We start from the raw sequence: 23,623 nt of genomic DNA, 5'->3' as shown, positions 1-23,623 counted from the left end.
ATGGTCTCGATCTCCTGACCTCGTGATCCGCCCGTCTCGGCCTCCCAAAGTGCTGGGATTACAGGCTTGAGCCACCGCGCCCGGCCGAGAGTGAATTTGTTAAGTCAATGTGCATGAGAATGTTCAACTTTAATAAGTACAATAGTTCCCTGTTATCTGTGGTTTCTCCTTCCACAGTTTCAGTTACCTGAAGTCAACCACAGTCTAAAAATATTAAATGGGAAATTCCAGAAATAACCAATTTATCAACTGCGTGCCATTCTGGGTAGGGTGACGAAATCTCACACCGTTTCTCACCATTCCACCTTGATGTGAATCCTCCCTTTGTTTGGCGATCCACACCAACTACTTTAGCCGCCCAGTAGTCACTTAGCAGCCATCTTGGTTATCAGAATTGGTACTGCAGCGCTTGTGTTGAAGTCACCTTTGTTTTACTTAATAATGGCCCCATAATGCAAGGGTATTAGTAGTGGTAATTCAGATATGCCCAGGACACAAGTAAAATGCTTCCTTTAAGTGAAAAAGATGAAAGGTCTCAACTTAATTTTAAAAAGAAATAAAACTGTATGCTGAGGATGCTAAGATCTACGGTAAGAATGAATTTTCTACCTGTGACATTGTGGAGAAAAAAAAAGAAATCCATGGCTAGCATCTAAGAGCGTTTGGTACTACCCACAGTTTCAAGCATCCACTGGGGGTCTTGGAACATATCCCCCAGATAAGAACTGACTATTATACTGCCAAGCAGGTTTCCAAGTGGCTGTGCTACTTTACATTCCCAGCATTGTATGAATGTTTCCATTGCCCCACATTTTTGCCAACACTTGATATTATCCTTTTTTCAAAGCCATTTTGGTGCCTGCACATCCTGTCTCATTGTGGCTTTGATTTGTATTTACTTGACGACTAAGGGTGGAAAGTTCATTTTCTCATGGCCATTGGCCATGACATTGCACCATAACCATAGTGTAGCTTTGCCTCAGTCCTTCCAATATACCGTGTTCCCTACCACCACAGGGCCTTTGCACACACTCTTCCCTTTGACCTGGAATGCTCTTCTCTCCCTCTGCCTACCTTTGTCCAATAAACTCTCAACTTATCATCCTTCTTCATTTAGCCCAAGTACTCACTCCATCCTCAGGAAAGCCCTCCAAGCTCTAGCCTGAGGCAGGTATACTGGGCATACAGAACCACAGTATTGAATTGTGTTTCTCATTCTCCAAAATAGGCTCATGTCCTAATTCCTGGAATCTCAGGATGTTACCTTATTTAGAAATAGGGCTGGTGACCAGGCACCATGTCTCAATCCCAGCATTTTGGGAGGCTGAGGTGGGTGGATCACGAGATCAGGAGATCCAGACCATCCTGGCTAACACAATGAAACGCTGTCTCTACTAAAAATACAAAAAATTAGCTGGGCATGGTGGCATGCACCTGTAGTCTGAGCTACTTGGGAGGCTGAGGCAGGGGAATTGCTTGAACCCGGGAGGTGGAGGTTGCAGTGAGTCAAGATTGCACCACTGCACTCCAGCCTGGGCAACAGAATGAGATTCCATCTAAAAAAAAAAAAAAATAGGGCTGGTACAGATGCACTTAGTTAAGATGCAGTCAGATTAGAGCAGGATGGGCATATCCAGCATGACTGTGTCTTTAAACAAGGGGAAATCTGAACACAGAGACACACAGGAAGAGGGCAGATGATATAGAGGCTTATGGGGAGAAGGCTGAGGGACCAGGGAGGCGGAGACTGGGGTGATGCATTTATCAGCCCAGGGATGCTATGGAATGCCTGAGGCCACTAGACGCTGGAAAGGGCAAGGAAGGACCCTTTCCTCGAGACTTCAGAAGGAGAGATGCCCTGCTAACACTTTGATTTCAGATTTCAAGCCTCCAGAACTGTGAGAGAATCAGTGTTTGTTGTTTACAGTTGCCCTGTCTGGGCTTACAACTTTGTCGTGGCAGTCACCAGGGAATGAATGCACCTGCTCCTCTCCTTCCCAGGACTCATTACAGATTGTCATTATGCATTCACGGGTAGGATTTTTTTCAGGAATTTCATCTCCCCATTAGATTACTAGATTATCAGAGTTGCAGGTTAAAAAGCACAGGGAACATGCCCAACTCCCTTCTATTCTCTTGCGTCCTTCATCCAAACCTCATCTGCCCTGTAACAGAAAATCCTACTTTCAAAATATCCTAAATCCAACCACTTCCAACCCCCTCCATCATCAGAAATCCAACTACTTCCGACCCCCTCCATCACTCCTATCTTGGCTCAAGCCAGGACCACCTCCTGTCTAGGGTCTGAAGTCACCCCCCTTAACAGGCCTCTGCTTCAACGCTTACTCCCCGAAAGTCAACACAGTGACCAGGTTGATCCCTTTCATATGTAAGCCACAGCATGTCATTGCTGTGTCCAGAACTTTCCAGGGCTTCCCTAATGGGCTTATGGTTAAAAGCCAAAGTCCTTCCAGGGGCCCGCAGGCCTCCTGCTACCTCTGGCGCATGTCTCCTCCCCTGATGCTCACTCTAGCCTCCTGCTGCCCCTTGGCTATGCCGAGCATGCTTCCAACCCTGACCTTTGCTCAAGCCATCCCCTCTGCCCAGAACACTCTTCCCACACCCCATTGGCTCCCTATTGATCCTCTTCTTGAAAAGTGGCGGCCACCTCCCCAGAGCCTGCCCCCTGACTACCACTACCAGCTGTCCGCTGGTTTTGTTTCACTTTTCTCCACAGTATGTGCCACCTTCTAACATACTATAACAATAAACACTACGACTTGTTACATTTCCTGCTGATATGGTTTGGATCTGTATCCCTGCCTGAATCTCACGTCAAATGGTAATTCCCAGGATTGGAGGTGGGGGCCTGGTGGGAGGTGATTGGATCATGGGGGTGGATCTCCCCCTTAGAACTGTGTTGGATAGTGAGTGAGTTCTCATGAGATCTGGTTGTTTAAATGTGTGTTACACCTCCCCACTCTTTTGCTCCTGCTAGGGTCATGTAAGCAGTACCTGCCTCCCCGTCACCTTCTGCCATGACTGTAAGTTTCCTGAGGCCTCCCCAGAAGCAGAAGCTACTCTGTTTCCTGTACAGCCTGCAGAACCATGAGCCAATGAAACCTCTTTTCTTTATGAATTACCCAGTCTCAGCTGTTTCTTTCTAGCAGTGAGAGAATGGACTAATACACCTGCCTTGATTTGCCTCCTGTACTAGAACACAAGCTTCAAGATGGCAGGAATCTTTATTTTGGTCATTAAGCCATCCTCAGCACCTAGAACAGGGCCCAGCACATCATAGACCCCCAGTAAATATTTGCTAAGTACTCAGGGCTCTTCTGTTTTTGCTCAGCGTTGTTTCCTCAGTTCTTATGACAGTGCTGAGTACATAAAATGTTTCCAGAGGTGTGTTGTGTTTTTGTGTTGTTGTTATAATAAAATGAATAAATAAAAGAAATAATCTGGCCAGGCACAGTGGCTCATGCCTATAATCCCAACACTTTGGGAGGCCAAGGTGGATGGATCACTTGAGGTCAGGAGTTCGAGACCAGCCCGGCCAACATGGTGAAACCCTGTCTCTACTAAACATACAAAAATTAGCTGGGTGTGGTGGTGCATGCCTGTAATCTCAGCTACTCAGGAGGCTGAGGCACAAGAATCACTTGAACCTGGGAGGTGGAGATGGCAATGAGCAGAGATTACACCACTGCACTCCGGCCTGGGTGACAGAGCTAGGCTGAGTCTCAAAAAAAAAAAAAAGAAAGAAAAAGAAAAAGAAAGAATCTGCTCTGTTATTCTTTCCTTCCCTCCTACTCTCCTTTTTCCTCTCCTCCCTCTCCCTATCCTGGCTTTTTCTGCTTACACAGTGTTTATTGTGTCCTTGAAGCACTAACACAGAATGACCTATACACCTGATTCCCAACCGTGCCCCTCCAGGAGATGGTCATCTGACCTGTGTGTAGCAGGGCAGGTGCCCTGCGGAACCATCCCCATGAGGCATCACTGGAGAAGTAGCTATGACTGCTGAATGGACACACAGGTGACTACTGATGCCTCTCAAATCAGACTGTTCTGGGCCCTGCCTGGATGTGGGCATGGGAGATCCTAGGGGAAACTCAAGCCAGTGGTCAGGAAGATAAGGCACAAGTTGGGAGGCAGGGGTGGCCCTAGAGCTAGCTATATAACAAATATGTATACTTGTTTTAGAGATAAGGAAACTGAAGTCAGGAGCTCAGTGACCTGCTCTAACCCCACAGCTACTAAGTACAGACCTGAGACCCTAACCTCAGTTTTCTGGCTGAAGATAAACCCAGGACTCCTTTCCTGCCAGCTCCAGCACCCACGTGATGGCTCAGCTTGTTCAACAGTCACCCCCCGGAGCCTGTGTGTCCGCTCTGGAGTCATAACTGCACTGTGCCTTCTCCAGTGATGCCTCATGGGGCTGGTTCCCCAGGGCCCCTGCTCCGCTGTACACAGGTAGGATGACCGTCTCCTGGATGTGCACATCTCCCGGCAATCAGGTGTGTACGTCATTCTGTGTTAGTGCTTCAAGGACACAACATATGAAATTTAATAACATATTAAAGAAAAATGCACGTAGCAAACAGAACAGAATCTATATCTGAACCAGATAACCCTGTGGTTCCTTAATAATCTGTGATTCATGGGTCAAGGAGGCTTTGGTGGTTTTGGACCCGTTTTACTTTGAGGTCACATTGCCCTTCTACCTGCTTGGTGTTTACGCTGTAAGCTTCTTGAGAAGTATGAACAGTGCATCATCATCATAATAGATACTCCTTTTGATTTTTTCAAGGGAGTCACAATTTAAAATATTCGGTCCTGTTATTCCCATAAAAATCCAAATACCCCAAATTCCAGTGTTTTGGCATCCAAACACTGTGTCCCAGACTGTTTGCTTGAAGCCAGATGTAGAACAAAATCCCTTTATCAGAACAAACACGATATTCCTTGACTCGGAAACTACGTCTACTGTGATTATTTTTGCATCTGCAGCACTTAGCACATATATGGCCACCAAGAAGACCTTGAGAGTCACAGCAAGGTTTTGCATACCAGGAAAAACAAAAGCAAACAAACAAACAAAACAGAAAATCAGGAAGGCCTGGAGGGAGAGATAGGCTTAGGGTCAAAGACACAGGTGCAGGGCCCAGCCACAGGCCGGTGTGGGTCGGGCACGGGTGAGATCTGGGAAAATCGTGCTGCCCAAGGTACTCCATAGACTTCCTGCCAGGAGAAATGTGGCCTCCACCTTTGGTCAAAGTCGGGCCCCAAGAGCACTGGGGCCAAAAGGTACAGGGAGACATGTACAGGACGTGCCCTGGAATATGAGCTGTCACACAGGATAAAACTCAGTTGGTTCAATGTTCTAAAATTGCATTCATGTCTTCGCGCGGGGGTACATATGAAGCCAAGGACAGCGGCTGCTTCCAAGTATCCCACCTCATTTTAGGTAAAAAGGGGATGCGAACACTGGAATTAGATTCTAATATTGGCATCAAGATGCTCCACAGAATTTTTTTAAGGAAATGACTGAGGAGAGGACTCATGATTCCTTCCAGTGGTGCTGGGGAAATGGCTCTGACAGACACTATTATTATGGCCAGACGTTTCCTCATGGAAGAGCTCCAAGAGGTGAGCCTCTTTCTCTAGGGGACCAAACTCTCAGTCATTTCTAACATGGGTGAGACAAGACCTGGTCCACAGAGGGCCAAACGACTGTGACCAGACTATCACAAAGACGCCCAGAGCCGTGTAGGCAGCGTGCTATGCTTTTCCTTGTGACCTCAAAACATCAGCTGTTTCTTCCAAGCTCTGATCTGAGCACCAACTTTTTTACATCCCCAGTTATAGGCAGGAATTGTGGTGACATCATGAGTCCCAACCACACACTTGGTGTTTCATTTCTTCTGATCACACATCAGATCCTGACTTACTGTAATTTAAATTCTTGAGAATGAGGTTGAAAGCCAGCCCTCTGATGTGGCAGTACTTACTACTGCAATCTGTTCAAGGTTTGCCAGCTAAGAAAATATCCAAAATAATAACAGTGGTGCAATAAGTCACTTCGGCAGGGCTGCTGTCCCTGAACCCCCTTCCTTAGTTTATGACCCAGGGAAGATATCTTAGGGTCCTCAAAGGAGGATTCTTTGGGGTGGGGCTGGTGATGAGCTGCCATTAGATGACCCACCTGAATATAGGGTCACTTCCTAAGACTAACTAACTAACTACAGGCAAAGGATCTAAGCATGTTTTTTTTGGTTTTGTTTTGTTTTTTTGGCAGAGTCTCACCCTCTCGCCCAGGCTGGAGTACAGTGACGTGATCTTGGCTCACTGCAACCTCCACCTCCCAGGTTCAAGAGATTCTCCTGCCTCAGCCTCCCAGATAGCTGGGATTACAGGCATGCACCACCATGCCCGGCTAATTTTCGTATTTTTAGTTGAGACGGGGTTTCGCCATGTTAGCCAGGCTGGTCTCGAATTCCCGATCTCAGGTGATCCGCCCGCCTCGGCCTCCCAAAGTACTTGGGTTACAGGCATGAGCCACCGTGCCTGGCCCTGAGCATGATTTTAGAGGTCATTGTCAACATGTTCTCTTGGAGACTCAGGATGTTAATTTCCAGTCTGTCTGTAGTTGCTCCCAGAATGGAAGAAACCAGTGACTGTTTCTAAATGAGATCACAGCCTCGCAAGTGAGTTAGTATAAAAGGGTCCTGGGCACACAGGAAGAATAATCAGAGGTGAGGGGCCGAACTTTTGCTCTCCTGCCGAACTGGATGTCTTCCTTGAATTCCTGGAAAGCCTATTTTGTCCCAATGTAGTGATAAAATGTAAATGTTGTTTTTTTCTCTAACCTTATATTATGAAGTTAACAAAAGTAAAATACTACTTGGAAAAAAGGAAGTATTAAGTTAAGTTATAAGTACTCTTTCAGTCTTCTGCTTAAAATGATGGAAAAAGAGACAGGTATTTCTGCGGTAACATGGCAAATGCACTCCAGTAGAAGCTCCCAGTCTAAAACCCAGCTCACCAGCCAGCCCATTCAAAATCTATACAGGTCTGGAAGCAGAAGACTGAAAAAAATTAATTCTAAAAACACATTAGCACAATTAAGAAGGCACGTTGAGTTGCTCAAAACAGTGTTTAAATACAGCTGTAATTACAGGATTTGATCTGAAAAGGAAACAAGCAGGGAGGCAGATGATGTCAGCGAATGGAAGGCAGCTGAGCTGCTGAGTTGAAGGCTGGGGCAAAACGGGGAAGGGACCTGAGCAATGCACCAGAACAGGCCCCACCGACACAGAAGAACAGGAGGCACAGGGCACCACGCACAGGACTCTGCAGCTTCCACGCTCACCTGTGACAGTGCACTCTGTGGTCAGGTGCTGGTGCTCGGTCCCACAGACTGTTCATAGACTCCACACTCACCCATGACAGGGCACTCTGTGGTCAGGTGCTGATACTCAGTCCCACAGACCAGTGATAGACTCCACACTCACCCATGACAGGGCACTCTGTGGTCAGGTGCTGGTGCTCGGTCCCACAGACCACTCATAGACCCCAAACTCATCCATGACAGGGCATTCTGTGGCCAGGTACTGATACTCGGTCCCACAGACCATTCATAGACTCCACACTCACAGGTGACAGTGCACTCTGTGGTCAGGTGCTGGTGCTTGGTCCCACAGACCACTCATAGACTCCACACTCACCAGTGACAGGGTACTCTGTGGCCAAGTACTGATACTCAGTCCCACAGACCATTCACAGACTCCACACTCACCCATGACAGGGCACTCTGTGGTCAGGTGCTGATACTCGGTCCCACAGACCATTCATAGACTAGTGAAAGTTGTACATGAACCAATGCTGCTTTTCTGTGTCATAATGACATCATCCCTGTATCTGCCAACCACACAGGGCAAATATGCACTAGAAACACACATGTGACAGCAGACCAGCCTGCCTGGCCTCCTGCTAGGCTTCTCCTGCTTAAGCTCCCTTAAGCACTGCAGCCACTCCAGGGAAGCTTTGTTGATTCAGCGCATCCATATGTGCAGACGCCGTGCTCACATGGGGTGGGGAATACCCAAAAATGCAAGAGTCACATTTTCTGCAAGCGGCTCAGCATTTGGCGAGGGTGCCCATGAATAAATCAATGTGAGACAGTTGTCAGAAAAGAGAGATGTACACAGTTCGATCACTATTCCAGCTGTTGAACCTACACCACTTCTGTCTGTTGACTTGGGAGGCAGTTTTATGGCATCATTAGGAGAAACAACTTAAGGTTTAAAGCTGCCTGGATTCTTAATCTGCCTGTCCTGGGAAATGTGCGCTGAGTCACTCCATGCTCCCCGTGTCTGTTTTCTATAAGGCAGAGGTAATAATAACAGGACTGTCTTCCATGTTGGAGGAATAAATGAAATCACGCGCGTAAGGCACTTAGCACTGTGCCAATAATGCCTGGAGCTGATGCCCGCTCTCCCTCTGCTAGAGACTGAAGCATCTTGAAGGCAGAGAATTCCTAGGGCTTTTTGTCGTGGCCCTTTCTGTGCCCGTCACATAGCAGGCACCTCACAACGGTCTGCTGCAAGAATGAATGCTAATGGGTAAGAATACGCATTTGAGAAATACCAAAGGCAATTCTCTTTCTTTACTCCTTTTGACCCTCACAATACCATGAAGGAGGCAGAGCCAGCGGTGGGATCTGCACCTTCCTGATGACGACACTGAACCTCGTAGAATGAGGGCATCTCACCCAACGCCACATGGCTGGTCAGCAGTGACCAGCACCAGCATCCCAGCCTGTGAACCCCATGCCTTCCAGTCTGGACCACAGTCACATCTGCACCTACAGAGTCCTGGGCTGGCACAGCGCTGGGCTAAACCACCTCACAGCCTGCACTAGGGTATTAAACACAGTTTCTAATTCTGACATCTTGGTGTTTCTCGATCACAAAATCCCATTAGCTCAACACGCCTACAAAATACTCATATGTGAGACAAGATGTGGTTATTTTTAAACTGCATTTCAAACCGTTCTGTGTGGGGAGATGTATTTTTGGAGCACACTGACTTTAATTATGCACCTGTGACAGTGGAATCACACCGCATGTGGCACTGGCTCTGGAAGACACAAACCACAAAAGTGGGCTGACCTCGTCCCCATTTCCCTGTGTCACCAGCAGGCACAGGAGCACAGCCCTGCTGACACCTCGATTTAGCCTGGTGAGCTTCCCATGGGGGACTGGGGCTGTATGTCAAAGCCCACAGACACACACTGCAAGTGATGCTGCCCTCTCTGGGGTTGACACCAGGTACCTGACTGGGGTCACAGCCAGAGGCTGGGGATGGCGGGCCCAGATTTGGCTGTTAAAGCAGCAACTTCCCAGTCTAAGAGCAGGTACGGAGACTTTCCTGTGAGAAGGCATCAGGGTAAATAAGACGCCACTGAAGAAAGAAAAACCCATGAAGACAACTCGCACTGATGTGATTCCCGAACACAGCCTCCTTTTCACCCTGACCACAGGCAGGAGAGTGCGCTCGGTCAACGCATTCACCGAGGGGAGCCTGGCATCTGCCTGGGGTGGGCCTCCTATGGGTGAAGGACTATCTGAAGCCGGGAAGATGAAGTGAGGACAGCCTCGCCAGCTGCTCCCTGCTGGACACCCCATCCACGGCGAGGCTCCTGTGCAGCCCAGCAAAGGCAGGTCCGTGAATAAACACCATCTGCACCTGAGCCAGGTCTCCGTGCATGTCCTCGGTGCACCTCCCATGTTGCAGGTGCTATTCTGCACACCAGGGGCTGTGCAAGCAGGAGAAACAAGGCCACATCTAACATGGGGCTTACTCACAAGGAAGGGACAGTAAAACTCATGGAAATAAGTAAATGAAGGTTCAGAGAGGGACCAAGTCACCCAGGGCCAACCTGGGACTTTCCTCATATGGTAAGTAGAAGCCACCAGATCCTTTCAACAGAGAAAGGAGATGATCCAGGGAATGTTTTAAAATCAGAAGTCACCTAAGGTCACCACTCAAGGAACCCTGTGAGTGATCAGGACTCTCGTCTTTCTGATGAGGCAACTGAGCCTCAGAGACATGAGATCATTGTTCCAAAGGCCCCCAGTCTAGAAATGTCAAGGCCAAGGTCTGCACTCAGCATGCCTGTCTGCAACGTCTCATTGGTACACCCTGCTTGGCACTCTGCTGGTGGAATTCCCAACTGGAGGGATACAAACACCACGCCCCCCCTACCTTCCCATTCAACCCCAACACATTTAGGATTAACAGGACCTTTTAATTTTTTACCAAAAGCACAAATAAACATGGACACCTTCTCTTTCAAAAGATAATTTCAATTATAGTGAAAGCATGCAAAGCATCAGATGACATCTCCCCTGATGAATGCACAAAACAGGCTGTACACGCCCTGCTTGGGCCTGACCGTTATTTCCTCAGAGGACTGGAACCCCTTCTAGGGTACTGGAGGCGCTGTGCGAACATGAACTTAGCTCTGGCTCAAGCTTTGAGGGCTCATGTGTTCATCCTCTCATAAAACATAAGAGATTTGTTTGCAGTTGACAGTTGTGCACATCTAAATATTTCTTAATAGTTATTATTCTTTTTTTACACGAGTATTTATAAACCAGCATTCGGATCTCATTAAAGTTAGTTCTACAAATGTTCTACCTGAATTCCTCTGAACTAAAAAGTGGCGGAGGTTAAACCGTTCGAAAGTCTGTTTGATGCGGTGCAGTCTGAGGGGTGGGGTGGAGAAACAGCAAAGCTTGGAGTCAGAGCTTGGCTCAGATGTCCCCAATCCCATGAGCTCCCTGGGAAGGAACCTTATCTGTTCGTACACAGTTCCCAGCACAGCAGCAGCCCCTTGCACGTTTACACAGATCACTGGGGGAGTGAGGGGTCCACTCTGCCACTTGGAAGCCATTAGCTTTGAGTGCACCCTTGATGGCCCTCAGGGCCGTGGGCAAGGAACCTCCTCCTTCCCTAGACCAGAGATGGTGCATGTGCAAAGGGACTTGGAAACTACTCCCCACACAGAAGAGTTCTAGAAAGAAAACTAGAATACGGTGCCATTAGGGAGCCGCACAGGACGGCAGAGATCAAGTGCTAAGTTGAGAAAGAACAGATCGGCAGGAGGTGGGGCAGGAAAAAAGACCTGGGGATGGGACGGCAGAATAACTCCCTACTCAAAGATGGCCACACTCTAACCCGCAGAACCTGTGCGTATATTAGATTACATTGCAGAGAGGAATGAGGGTCACAGATGGAACGAAGGTTGCTTGAGGAAGGGAGATGATCCCAGGCTATGCAGGTGGGCCCAGTGTAATCTCAAGGATCCTCAAAAGGGGAACAAGAAATCAGAACAGAGAACCAGAGAGACGGTCACATGAAGGCTCCACCTGCCTTTGCTGACTCTGAAGAAGGAAAGAGCCACTAGCAAGGAACAGGGCAACTTCTCAAGACTGAAAAGGGGAAGAAAATTGATTCTCCCTACAGTCTCCAGAAAGGAGCACAGCCCTGCACACCTTGACTTAGCCCAGTGAGACGTCTGTCCTCCAGAACCATAAGAGAATACATTTGTGGGAAGAGGCTACATTTATTTGTCACAGCAGCAATAGGAAACTCACACATGGATCAGATGGGATTCATGTGAGTGGGGCATGGTTGGGCAGTAGAAGTTTCTGGCAGGGGAGCCTGCTACAGAAAGGGTCTGGAGTCAAGAATTGCATGGCATGTAGAGTGTGTAGGGAGGAGCTCACTTTCCTGGAGCAAGACCTTGGACTGATGGGACTGACAGAGAGGGAGGCCTGACACTCTTGCCCAAGTTAAGAAAGGCCCTTGAGCCTCCAAGAGGGAGACCAGTCAGAATGTGCATGGCCCCAGGAGGCTGGGGCTTGACCTGGGGGAACGCAATGGAGGGAGCCACAGGAAAGCCTAGAAGATGTGTGTGTGTCAGAGACAAGCAGCATTGGCAGGAAGGCAAGGGAAGACAAATGCCACTGCCTCATGTGCCAGGCTCTGCCCCGCCATGCCCTAGGCATTCCACCTTCTCCTCCTGTCCTTTCCAGACCAACAGCATGTGGAAGAGAAGTGTTCAAAAGTCGGCAAAGGAACAACCTGGGTCCAGGTGCTGGTGGTCTCACTTTTACTCACGAAAGTCTTTGGAGAAGACATTGCCTCCCTGAGTCTCAGAGCTCTCTCTGTAAAGTTAGGATCATTCAGCAATATCCTTTCTTACTGTGAGAATTCAGGCTAATGCATTTTAAATCCTGGGCATTGCCTGACCTGAGCTCAAGGAACCAGAGCAATAAACAAGGCGGTTAAAATCCTTCCAACCACAGGGCCAGGTACCTGGATGTTGAGTCTCCCTCGATGTGCGCCCAGGCCATAGCGCTTCGCCGTGGAGGCATGGAGCTGGAAGTCTGTGATTTTTAAGGTTTCCAGACCAAGAGGTGGGCAACCTGGAAAGGACAATGCTTGTTAAAAACAAGGACAGATGCTGAAAGGGATGAGTTTCTTATTTTCTAAATCTGGCCGCGTGCTTTTCCATTTTCCCCTGAACTGCCACCCACAGGCATGCCCGGTCTTTCCAGACACGGTTGATTGAACTGTCAACATTAAGCCTATGTTCTTTCTTGTTGGCATTTGCTTTAGGGGTGTTTTTGCTCTGATATTCCTTCTTTTTTGCTGTCCATGCTACTGTCTGAGGCTGTTCCCAATTAAGGATCCTTCCCCAACGTGACTCAGACTGGAAGCATCACTGGAGCTCTGCAAATTAATCAGAACCTGCTGATTTTGCTTCAGCAACTCTGGCCTTTATATTGTGCATGCTAATGAGCAGAGGGATATAAAGTAGAAAAAAAAAGTCTATTGTTTTCCATTCTCTGCAAAACGGATAATATGGAGCACGGCTAGTAAACACCATTGCCCCTGGAATAAAACACCAGTGCTTGATCGTCCCAGCCTAGCCCATTGTCTGTAAGAATGACAGTGTTTACAGCAGCATCCAGAACGGGTCTCCTGACCCCCGGGCTGCTGTTTGCCCCCACGCCCACCACAGTGAGTGGGGGAGCATTTAGTGAAGGCAGAGGGGTGCACACAGTGAATGCGAAAGGCCATGCAGTGAGTGGGGGCCACACAATGAACCGGGGGGCCCCGCATTGAGGGGGTTTGTGCAGCAGGCATGCCAAACACCCGAGGCTGACCTCACAGAGGAAAACCTGGTTACCATGCCCCCTTCCCTCCCCAGGGCCCTCACACCTTCCAGGCCTGAAGGACATGAATCTGACCCAGGTGGTGGTATTTCCTGGGTCCCACATGTTCACAGAGTCATTCTCCATCCTGCCTACCAGAAATGGACTTCAAGTGGCTGACCAGCAAGGTTAATCCTCACACTACATACTCAGAAATCCTCACTGCTGCGCCTCCAACAGCCCTGCCTCCTCACAGAAACTTCTCATGTTGTCCCAGCAGCCCCACCCTGCCCCTCTCATGGTCTGGCACCTCCGTAGCTTGGCCCCTGAGCCCAGGTTATAATCCCACACCCCGTCACTCTCTGAGACAGCTGGGAGCCTGGGCCTGTGCCCTCCACTCTCACCTCAAGACAATGGGCCCTTTCTGTCAAATGCCACTCGCCTCTTGGAGCTCACAGTCCCCAGCGGTCACTGGTATCCATCAGAAGGCCTCGTCAGAATCCAGGGCAAGCTCTGAGAGTCAGGACCACTGACCCATTACACTGCCTGTCCCTTCTGAGAGGCTGGACTCCAGGACATCCTGCAGCCTGGCCCCAGGAGCCTGGGCTCTGGCTCAAGCTCTTGGGTTCCCTAAGCTGGGGTTGCTGCCCCTCTGTGCCCCATTCTTATCCTCATCTCCGCTCACTCCCTGCTCTTCTCCCCATCACCTGGTCTCAGCCTGTCCTGCCTTAGACACAGTCAGCTTTCTCAGGAATAACCAGTCTGTCCTGAGAGATCCTGCCCACCAAGAGACCCCACCCACTGAGAGAGAGACCCCACCAACTGACTGTGACACCAAGCTGGCTAGGCAGCAGGTTCTATCAGATGATTCCTGGTGGCCTGGGAATAGCCTCTATTTATCTTTACTCTGCCAGCTATGGTTTCAGGGTTCAAGGGACCTGGGGGGTTTCAGACCTTGATGGGGGGAACCAGGCACAGGTCCTGTCCCTCTACATCCTGGTACTCAATACATACCCACAACAGTCCTACATAACCAAGCACCAGAAACACCAAAAGGATCTGCTGTCATCTTATGAACCTGTTTCATTGCCATGTGGAAAGTCTTCCCATCCACCAGCTTCTTCCTTGATAGCAGAAGACACAGCAGGCAGTAAATTCTATGGACTTCCTTCAGCAAAGCCACCTTTATTTATATCATTTACACAGTCAAAGTGAGAGACAGACAGATGGACAGATAGCCCACCAGATGGACAGGCAGACATATATAGATCATGTACCATCTCAATAAAGCAACAATAATTGCTATTCAAAACATTTCTTCCAGAAAAAGACAATGACTCCTATGCATGTGAGTATTTTAATTCAAAAAAGGAAGTACCTGACTAAAATTACATATCCATCAAAATTGCTTTTCTGTCAATAGACAAAAGCTCTGTCACATCCTCTTGCCAAGATACAGAAGGGGTGAAAAGAAAGTGCCCACAAGTGAGGTGTTTCATGGATGCACATCTAATAGCAACTGAAAAATGCAATGCCTGCCCTCTCACAGGCTGAGTTTCCTGCAGCCAGCAGTGCCGGCAGCTGCCACATCTAACAGCCACTCTTGTCCACTCCTGTGACCGTGTCATGGCAAAGCCAATAACTTCACTCCCTCCACCCACAGCACAGATGATGACTTTGTGGGAGGAGCCCAGATAAACACACACGAACTTGGTCTGCTTGCAAATGTGGTCTTACAGGAACCCAATGTTCCGACACTGGGATTTTTTGTCCTTATTAGAAGATGCTATTTTTAGAGCCATTAGTTTGGTTTGGAAGCCTTCTCCATTGCCCGTGCCACTTACAAAGAAGCTAGAGATTCCACACAGAGAACACACAAAGTCCTTGAAAGGCAAAGACAGCGTTACTGATCTGCGTGGGTTAGTGACGGCCCTTTGGTTCTGAAAAACCAACCACAGCCAACTTAGACAGGAAGGGAAGTCCCTAGAGAAATGACAGGGATGGCAGAAAGTGAGAAGGACAGAGGCGGGACACAGGACATGTGCGGGTGGAAAGGCACAGAGCTCCCGTCATCTAGGCAGTAGAACAGTGGATTCCAATGGCACTGTCCACCTCCTATCACACCTCTGAGTTTCCACTCAACCTCACGCATGCCTCCAGAGAGGGCCTGACTCACCTGGTCCCCTGGCTGCCCACTGGGATCAGGGTGCTGTTAGCAGAACAAGGGGATGACAAATTCACAACCGACACGGGGCACGGGACAGGCATCTGCATCTGCTGCCCAGAGCTGACTGTGAACACAGCTCAAGCAGGCTCGTCCAGCTTCTGAGTTATCGGTTCTTCCAACTGCCTCCTCCTACTGGCCAACCCCAAGAGAGGCAACACCTCCATCTCCGCTTCCTCTGTCCCTTCCTTTCCTGGGATTTTTGCTCCTGACTCCATTCATTCACAGTGGCCCTGGTCACTCTGTGGCCCTTTGGGACTCCTCAGCCTCTTCTCTGTTTCTTCTATACTGGGCCCCACAGTCTCTCGCTCTCAGCCACTCCTCCCCCACCACACCACGCATGGCCCTGGTTTCCATCACACAATGTTCTGCTCTTTCTCTTCTTCCCTCTCAGTCCAGACCTTCCTTCCTTGTTTGGACTTTGCTTTCCACCTCCCCGAGGGCAGTCTTTCCCCTGCTGCGGCCCAGGCTCATCACCCTCAGACTGATTCCCTGAGAGAGCCCCTCCCCTTCCCTGTAACAATCCACCTTCTGAGCCCACACCTCAGCTATGAGGTGTCACAGGCACCGTCTCTACCACTTGGCGTCCAATGACATGCGCAAAGTTTACATTCAGGGCCGGGCGCAGTGGCTCACGCCTGTAATCTCGGCACTTTGGGAGGCCAAGGCAGGCGGATCCCTTGAGGTCAGGATTTCGAGACCAGCCTGACCAATATGGTGAAACCCCATCTCTACTAAAAATACAAAAGTTAGCCAGGTGTGGTGGCACATGCGTGTAATCCCAGCTATTCGGGAGGGTGAGGCAGGAGAATCGCTTCAATCTGGGAGGCGGAGTCTGCAGTGAGCCGAGATCATGCCGCTGCACTCCAGCCTGGGCTACAGAGTGAGACACTGTCTCAAGAAAAAAAAAAAAAAGACAAGTTTAAACTCAGACCACTTGCTTGTCTGAGGACTGGCCTATTGACGTGGTGGGCAGGCCTCCGAAACCTGGTGGCTCCCATCAGGCAGGTGTGAATGCAACAGCTGGAGTAATCCGCCTGCAATCTGCAGCTGAAGCAAATACCCAGTCATCTTCCAATGTCTGCTGCAAAAGAATCTCCTCAAGGTTGTCACCACTTCTTCCTCGGCACTCTGTCCCCTCGCTTTTGTGTGGCAGAGGCCGCAGTATCAGTCAGGCACACAGCAGTAATGTCAGCTTCACTTGGAAGGTCCTCATTTCATCAATCTTCCATTCTTTATTTTTCCTTTTGATAGCCTCCTCTCCTTCCTTCCATCCCACGTCTGCCTCACTCTGACTTCACCCTGTTTTCCATGAGCATCAGGGCAATTCACAAATGTTACTGCAACCCTGCCTAACGCAGGGTGCCATGCCCCGCAGCACGGCATCCTGCAGGCTCACATAAAACTACCCACTGAGTCAGCTGGGAGTTACCCACCTTCACCAAACCCCATTTGAAAACATTTGTTAAGTTAAAAATAAGTTTAAGAATAAAGCAGTTTAAGCACAAGCTCACTATCCCACATACCTTTATGCAAAGATCAACAAGGCAAAAATCCCATAATCAGAATAAAGCATCCCAGGAAAAGTTCCCAAGCCTATCTTAAAGACTTATATTGAACATCTGACACAGGAATCTCCACATTTAGAAAAAGGCAGGGTTTTCCTATGCTAAAGAATGGGAAAGTAAAGGACTAGAAAATAAAAGACAGGAAAATTATCTTTTGCTTTAAAGATTCTAAATTAATTCAAAATACAGAATATTGAAATATTCACCAAACTTAATACTTCACTCTGATGATTTCAGAATATTTCAACCTGATTCATTGTTCTTCTTTTCTTTCTACCCTGAGAGCATCATCCTAGAGATTTCTTTCTTTCTTTTCTTTTCTTTTGAGACGGATTTTCGCTCGTCACCCAGGCTGCAGTCCAATGGTGTGATTTTTGGCTCACCACAACCTCCGCCTCCCAGGTTCAAACAATTCTCCTGCCTCAGCCCCTCAAGTAGCTGGGATTATAGATGCCCGCAACCATGCCCGGCTAATTTTTGTATTTTTAGTAAAGACGGAGTGTCACCATGCTGGCCAAGCTGGTCTCAAATTGCTGACCTCAGGTGATCCACCCACCTTGGCCTCCCAAAGTGCTGGGATTACAGGCGTGAGCCACCGCACCCGGCCCATCTAGAGATTTTTGACAGGTCTACTCAATGTCTAAAATGAATAAAGTGACCTGCTTCTCCCTCAGGTTCTCCGGCTAAGGGGAACAATACTGCAGTGGGGAGAGAATTATGCAGGATGAGGAAACCACTTGCAAAGCATGCTGAGCTACGTCGGTGAGAGGAGGGCTGGGGACTCTTCAAGCTGCAGAATGGTCTGGAGGCCTCAGAGCCACAGAGGCTAGAGCAAAACATTTGAAAACATCTGCAGTTCTCAGGCCTGCAGACACCTTGAAAAGTGGATGAGACCTCTCTCAGCTGCACCCTGGGCTGGCAAAGACCAAAGGGAGCACAGTGCAAACAAGTCACCAGAAACCAGTAGCTCCCACTCCCTTAGGCCAGTGCCCAAGGCCACTCCTGGTCCCTGAAGTGACATCATTGTCAGCACTTCAGTCTCTGGGTGGCACCCTGGTCTTTGGACCCCAGCCACCATGGGGAACTGCTGCTAATACCGTAACCCTAGGCAGCTTCTCTGAGGCAATCAGCAGCCAGACAAGATCCACAGCATGAATGAACCAGCATCCAGGAAACCTCCATGTCTTCAAAACCAGAAATCTCAAAAGAAAGGCAGAGACGGCAGAAAGAAGACAAGCACTGTCTCCCAGCCACAGTCCCAGGCTTGTCTAGGACTGCCAGGAGATTACCAAGCGTGATCATCAGAGTAGCACAAGACTTTGCAGCAGCAACCTATGCATTCTAAGGGCTGAAGGAAAAGAAAGTGGGATCTGGAAGCCACTACCAGATAAGTTACAGTCAATAGTCATGGTAATTGTCATGGTAATTAAGGGTTCTTTCAGACACAACAGTATTCAGAAAATGTACCCTACTCCCACCATAACCGTAAGCCTTTACTGAAAGAACAGCTGGAATCACGGCGCCCAGAAACATAGACACAAAGACAACCAGACACGTGACCGGCGGGTGCAGCAAACACTGAGGACTGCATGGCACTTCCTGCAAAATGAGCCCAGAGAACACTGCCAGCCAAAGAACTCCAAAAGCATGGCAAAGTTAGAACAAGAGGTTAGAATTCCATCGACTTCAAATTCTCAAAGAAACATCTGCTCCCAGTCCCAGGAACTGTCAATCACAATACTACTTCCAAGGACTAGGACTTTTTCCCATCCTTCAGAAAACATTACTGAGAAATACAGGACTGTTGTATGGGTGACTAAGCAAAACTGAGGAGAAGCAAGGTTTTGAAGCTTAATTTAAATATCTATAATCAGAGAGTTTAAAAAAATCTTTGTTGGAACTGTAACATATTTGTATTACAATGTCAATTGATGATATAATTACTAGGTTTAAAGAGTGCTTGAAATAAGTGGGAAACTCATTGGCAGCTCTTCATCCCTCAGCAGTGTTCTGCCGGGGTTCCCAGCCAGGCTGCAGGAAAGCAGGCTCCAACAGTCAATCACTCAGTGACTCTTGAGCCAATTTGTTCCAACAGCCTCAAGACGAGCTCCCCGTTCCTCCCCTAAAACAAACAAATTCATCCTTTACCATTAAATCAAGTTTCTGTTGCTTCTAGAAAGAAAAAAGGACCTAATCCTGAGAAGCATGTGGGTGAGGAGAACACAGAAAAAAGTGTGAAAACACTTCAGGAAAATATTAATTAGAGATCAGCGATGTGTCACCATCTGGAGGAAAGGAGAGTGACAATCATCTACGATGAATCTGCTTTTCTCTTAAAGAGAAAAGGCTCTCTGAGAACATACCACGTTGAGCAGGGCGCCATCTCCCAGCCCCATGCTCTATTCCTCGGGAGGTGAGCATGGGGTCCCCTGCCTCATTCTACCCCACCCCACGCACGCACTGCCTTAGATCTGTCTCTTGCTAGCAGTCTCTGCATTACAGATACTTTACCAAAGAGACATCTGCCCTCTGGCACAGATTCATTAGTCCTCATCATCGTCATCATCACCACCATACATTACCATCTATGCACAGCAACTCTTGAACAAATTGCAAATGTCCATTGCATTTAAGATCATGGAGGCCTTTGTGGCCCAGAAATTCCAGAGCACAGTCAGAATATAGCATATAAGTAAGAATTCTCAATCTAGCATCGACCCCAACACCCCACCTTCAGTATTCCAAATCTGTCTGGGGGATGGGGGGCTGTTACAGAGTCATGTCATGAAAATTATTTTAAAAGTGTAGTGATTTGGGGAACAACAAGGAAAACCTGCAGGTAACTACTGCGAGACAGACCAGCTATAGACTCCTGTCACTGAATCTGCACAATGACCCCAAGAGATGGGCATCGTGGCTCATCGTCACTGAGTCTCAGGGATGCCGAACACCGTTAAATAGTCATTAGGTGTCTGAGTTATAAAAGCTCAAGCGTAATCTTTACACCACCTCCGTCTGACTTGAAAACTCGAGAGCATAACACAAATGAAATTGCTTGGTGGTGTTTGGGGTCACACAAGGAAAAGGGCTGGAGCCAAGACAGGCGTCTCCCGTTGGCAGACCAGAGTTCAGAGTCCGAGGCCCTGTGGCCTGCTGTGATCGCCTCAAGACATGGTGGGCGCTTCCAGGAACAAGCTCACAGCCTTCCTGAACTTTTGCTTTCATTGCTGCCTATAAATGGAGTAGCTTTGACTTAACAGAATTCTTTCCTTCGCCTTTCTGAACTTGACATTCCCTTTGATCAGTGAAGTGTGGAGGCAGCTTCCCAGTGCACTGAAAATCTGTCTGCAGTAGCTCTCTGCCTTTCTCAGATACCACTGGCTTCCCTGAGGGACAGGGCGTCTCTCTGGGTCTTGGGAAATCTCCGAGCCAGTCTCAGCCTTATCTAGTTGTCCTTGGAAAGCTCTTTAACACCCACGACAGGAGAGATGATCCTTCAGACCCTCATCACTGAGCTCCTCCAGACAGCAGTTCTCACCCCAACTGAGCATCAGAATCTCAAAGAAACTTAAAGGAAAGGTGTCCTAACCCCTCCCCAGAAACTGATCAATAGGACAGCAAAGGAATCCACCACTGGTCTGAAGTTCCCAGGTGATTCTTCTGAGACAACCAGTCTCAGAAGAGAGTCCCTGCAAACCTGGCTGGGGTCTTTTACCTGTGAGGCTACACAAGCTCAGAGATTTTCTTTCCCAGACTCCAGTGGATCCAACAGAGGATACTCTCGAAGAATTGGGTTCCAGCCCACGCTGGCTACAGCAGCTAAGATCTGGAGTCAACCTGGAGCCTCAGCCTCCAAGGTTCTGACCACCTACCTCCTTCTTAAATGTCCAGCTCAGCGGCTGTTCTATCTGAAAAGCCTCCCAAGACTTCCTCCCCTGCACTCAACCCTCTCAGCCTCCTCACTCCTGCCTTTAGCCTAACCTTCTAGGAAAAGTCTACACTGTTACCGTGGTAGTCTAGTCTGTCTCCCTGAACAGGCTGTGAGCCGCAAGAGCAGCAATGGCAAGTTTTCATCCTCGAATGCCCAGTGCCCAACCAATGTTCCCAAATGAATGAATTTGCATTATGATCCAGTATAACTGATAATCCCTATGTCTGCATCATCATGGAAAACTAACACTATTCTTTATACGTTGCTTATAAGCCTCAAAGAAAGAGAATTATTGATTCAAAAGAACATTTCTCAACCCTCAAGCATTTGCCAATTATTATCTTCATAAATTTTTCCACATCCGTGTACCACCTGCACTATTGTTTCCCTAATGTTTTTATTTAAATCAGGTTACTTTAATGAAAATATGTTCATGTAAAAAGAAACTTTATCACTAGAGGATAACATGAAAATATCTCATGACCTTGGGGTGGGCAAAAAACATTCTTAGCCCAAAGCAAAAAGTACTGACCACAAGATAAAATATTGATGATTGGTCTATATTAAATTTAAGAGCATTTGTTATTCAAAAGACACCTCTACTAGAGTTAAAAGTGAGCCAGGAAGTGGGATGTTCACTATGCATGTATCTGATACAGGACTCATATTCGTTGTATTTTCAAGAAAAACAAATAAACAAACAAAAACCCTCCTATAAATCAACAAGAAAAACAACAGGCAAAAGAACTGAGCACCTATTCACAAATGAGATTATCCTAATGGTAAGTAAGCATTAGCCACTAGTCATCAGGAAAATGCAAATTAAGACCACAATGAGATATCAGCATATACCCCCCAATATGAATAAAATAAAGACTGACAATATCAAATACTGGTAAGAATGTGAAGCAACTAGAACTTTCATTCACTGCTGGTAGAAGTGTTAACTGGTACAATCAATTTAGAAAAATCTCCAGCAGTACTTAGTCATACACTATGATCCAGCAATTCTTATAGGTATACATGCAACAAAAATGCATTCATATATACACCAAAAGACTTATTCAAGAATAGTCCTAACAGCACCATTTGTAATAGCCAAAAACTGAAAACAATCCAAATGCCCATCAACAAGAGAATGAATAACCTGCAGTATAGTCATGCACTAGAATAAAAATAAATGAACTATGCGATACACAGCATAGATGAATCTCATAAACATCATATTGAGCAAAATAAGTCAGACACAAAAGAGCATACCATGTGTTATCCTATCAATATTAAGTTCAAAACAGGCAAAAGTTGTATCTGATGGTGGTTATCTTTGAGGAGAAGCAGGAGTAATGGTTACTGGCTGGAAGTAGGAAGGAGGACTGAAGTTGAGATCTCAGAACAAAAATATATAAAAGACAAAAGGCTGCTAGAAACTGGAAATTCTGCTGTATTGGAGGTTCTGCATTTTGAGCTAGTCAACATTTACAGATCTGAGAAAAGGCTTAGACTGTCCCTCCTGGAGAAAACCTGGCTGAATCTTGCCTCACTGAAAAATAAATAAAGAATGAACACTAATGTACAGTCTGTGCAGAACAAAAAATTCCACCAAAAGAACGTTAAAGGAGGTATACCATCCAAAACACTCAGAGAAATAATGTGACCTTGAAAGTAACTTGATGTGATAGCTAGGAAAATATTTCACCCAGACACTGCTCATCCTTTGTATAATCCAAGAGTCATAGCCTCTACTTGCCATTAAAAAAAAAAAAAAATGCTGAAGAAAAGGATAAACAGAAAAATATTTTAAATAAGGCCAAATAGCAAGAAAACTAAAAATACAAAAGCAGAATTAAAACCCACAAGGAAGATCTATTCTTTATGAATGGAGGTCTTTGCCAACACAGTAAAGAAAAATAAAGGTATAAAAATTGAAAAGGAAAAAACAAAATTGTCATTAGTTCATATACATCATGATTTTGTACTTAAATATCAAATAATATGTAATTAATGAGAGTTTGGCAAGATTGCTAAATATAAAAATCAACATTCAAAAGTTATACACTGTAGTCTACCAATAAAGAGTAGAAAATTGAAATTAAAAGTATCACAGAATAGCAAGTATCAAAGGGTAAATCTATTAAAAGATATATAAGACCTCTAGAGATAAATTTCTATGAGAGATATTAAAGAAGGTCTAATATGTGGAGAGATATACCATGTTCATGGATTACAAGAGTCAATGTTGTAAATGTGCTCATTCTCCCAAATTGATTCGTAAAATCAATGCAAATCTAAATCAAAATTCCAAGAGCATTTTTGTAGAACTTGGCTACAGGATGTAAATGTGTGCATGTGTGTTTACAAGTACACACAATGGGTCAAGAATAAACACAACTTTTAAAGAAGAATGGGTCCTGTTCTACTAGATGTCAAGATTTGTTATAAACCTACGGTAATTAAGAAAGTGAGATATTTCAAGCATGGGTAGAAAAATGCATTAATGACAAAGATTAGTGAGCCTGAAAACAAAGCCAGGCATATATGGATACTTGATATCCAACAGACAGGTGGCACTGCAAAATACTGCCCTTTCATTTGGTACTTAGTACTTGTCTTAGTCTACTCAAATTGCTGTACCAGATTATAAACAACAGAAATTTATTTCTCACATATC

At 46.9% G+C, this 23,623-nt stretch overlaps 1 protein-coding gene across 1 annotated transcript in view; it reads right to left on the bottom strand.

The window, feature by feature from the left end:
* The window catches only part of CPXM2 (carboxypeptidase X (M14 family), member 2), a 147,380-nt gene that overhangs the window by 106,054 nt on the left and 17,703 nt on the right, over positions 1 to 23,623 (bottom strand). The window contains exon 3 of the mRNA XM_011930212.1: positions 12,391 to 12,500. Within this exon, the coding sequence (XP_011785602.1) occupies positions 12,391 to 12,500 (110 nt within the window). The remainder of the gene's footprint in view (positions 1 to 12,390; positions 12,501 to 23,623) is intronic.

The sequence above is a fragment of the Colobus angolensis genome, unplaced genomic scaffold (assembly GCF_000951035.1).
Source record: "Colobus angolensis palliatus isolate OR3802 unplaced genomic scaffold, Cang.pa_1.0 Scaffold85, whole genome shotgun sequence".
NCBI lineage: Eukaryota > Metazoa > Chordata > Mammalia > Primates > Cercopithecidae > Colobus > Colobus angolensis.
The sequence above is the reverse complement of the archived record's forward strand: the minus strand, read 5'-3'. Positions and strand labels throughout refer to the sequence as shown.